The sequence below is a fragment of the Loa loa genome, assembly GCF_000183805.2.
Source record: "Loa loa unplaced genomic scaffold supercont3.264, whole genome shotgun sequence".
In the NCBI taxonomy this organism is placed as follows: domain Eukaryota; kingdom Metazoa; phylum Nematoda; class Chromadorea; order Rhabditida; family Onchocercidae; genus Loa; species Loa loa.
In genome coordinates, this window is record NW_018108444.1 from 32,844 (window position 1) to 34,366 (window position 1,523).

Here is a 1,523-nt window from a genome sequence, read left to right on the forward strand (position 1 = left end):
ATCCATCCATCATCATCATCCATCCATCCATCCATCCATCATCATCATCATCGTCATCATCATCATCATCATCATCAATCATCATCATCATCATCATCAATTTTCAAACTTTTCTTTTTTTCTCAAATGAAATACTTGAAAATTTATAATTTACTTTTTTAAATTAGACAAGTTATTTTAAATATGAATTAACAACAACAATTGCTAGTACTATTACAGTATTATTACAGCTACTACCATTACCACTGCTACAATAACAACGACAACAACTACTATTGCTACTATCGTTACTACTATTACTGCTGCTACTACTACCACACCTGCTATTATCACAATAACTACAATTACAACAACTACTATAACAATAACAGTTATTACTATTACTACCATTACTACTACTAGCACAACAGCAACCAATACTATTACCACAACAACAATAACAACAACAACAACTACTACTACTACTACTATTACTACTACTGTTACTGCAATAGCAATAACAACTACTGCTACTACAACTACAACTACAACAACAACTACTACTACCACTACCACTATTACTACTACTCCTACTACCATATCTGTTACTACAACTACAACTACAATAATAACAACTACTACCACTACCACTATTACTACTACTACTACTACTACTACCATATCTGTTACTACAACTACAACTACAACAATAACAACAACAACAACTACTGCTACTACCATTATCACTATTACTACTACTACTACTACTACCAGTACTACTATCACATCTGCTACTACTACCACAATAACTACAATTACAACTACAACAACAACATTTACTACTACTACTACCACTACTACTATACTACTACTAGTACAGCGGCAACTACTACTACTACCACAACAACAACTATTACTACTACTACTGCTATTGCTACAATAGCAATAACAAACAACTACCGCTACTACAACTACAACTACAACTACAACTACAACAGGAGTTATTACTACAACAATAATAACAACAACAAACAACTACTACTATAACAATAGCAACAACAACTATTTTATTACATTAATAATGGTTATTTGAAACAATAAAAACAATATGAAATGGAAAAGTTGAAAAATTTTCCAACATTTGACGTTTTGCAAAAATAGTAAAACTTGACAGATTTTAAGCGAACAAATTTCTCTTCTTACGTAATACACATACACACACATACGCACACACACATATACACACAGACACACATATACACATACACATACATATATACATAGATACACACACATACACATACATACATACACAGATACACACACACACACACACACACATACACATAAGTATTTAAACGTATATAATCGGGAGAGATGTTAACAAAATGAATGAATAATAAGCATCGAAAGATGTGGACAGAAAGATATAAGCAAGCAGTCGTAAATTTTCAATGAAAAGTATAAAAATACGTGTCTGCTTATCTGTTTATCTGTCTGTATCTGTTTATACATACATATATGTGTGTGTGTGTGTATGTGTG

The 1,523-nt window shown here is 31.5% G+C and overlaps 1 protein-coding gene across 1 annotated transcript; it reads right to left on the bottom strand.

The window, feature by feature from the left end:
• Positions 1 to 213: 213 nt before the first annotated feature.
• LOAG_18329 (hypothetical protein) lies at positions 214 to 720 on the bottom strand (the record flags this gene model as incomplete). Its single annotated transcript, XM_020450991.1, has 1 exon — positions 214 to 720. One exon carries the CDS (start codon positions 718 to 720, stop codon positions 214 to 216), a length of 507 nt encoding a protein of 168 aa, XP_020305271.1.
• Positions 721 to 1,523: the final 803 nt, after the last annotated feature.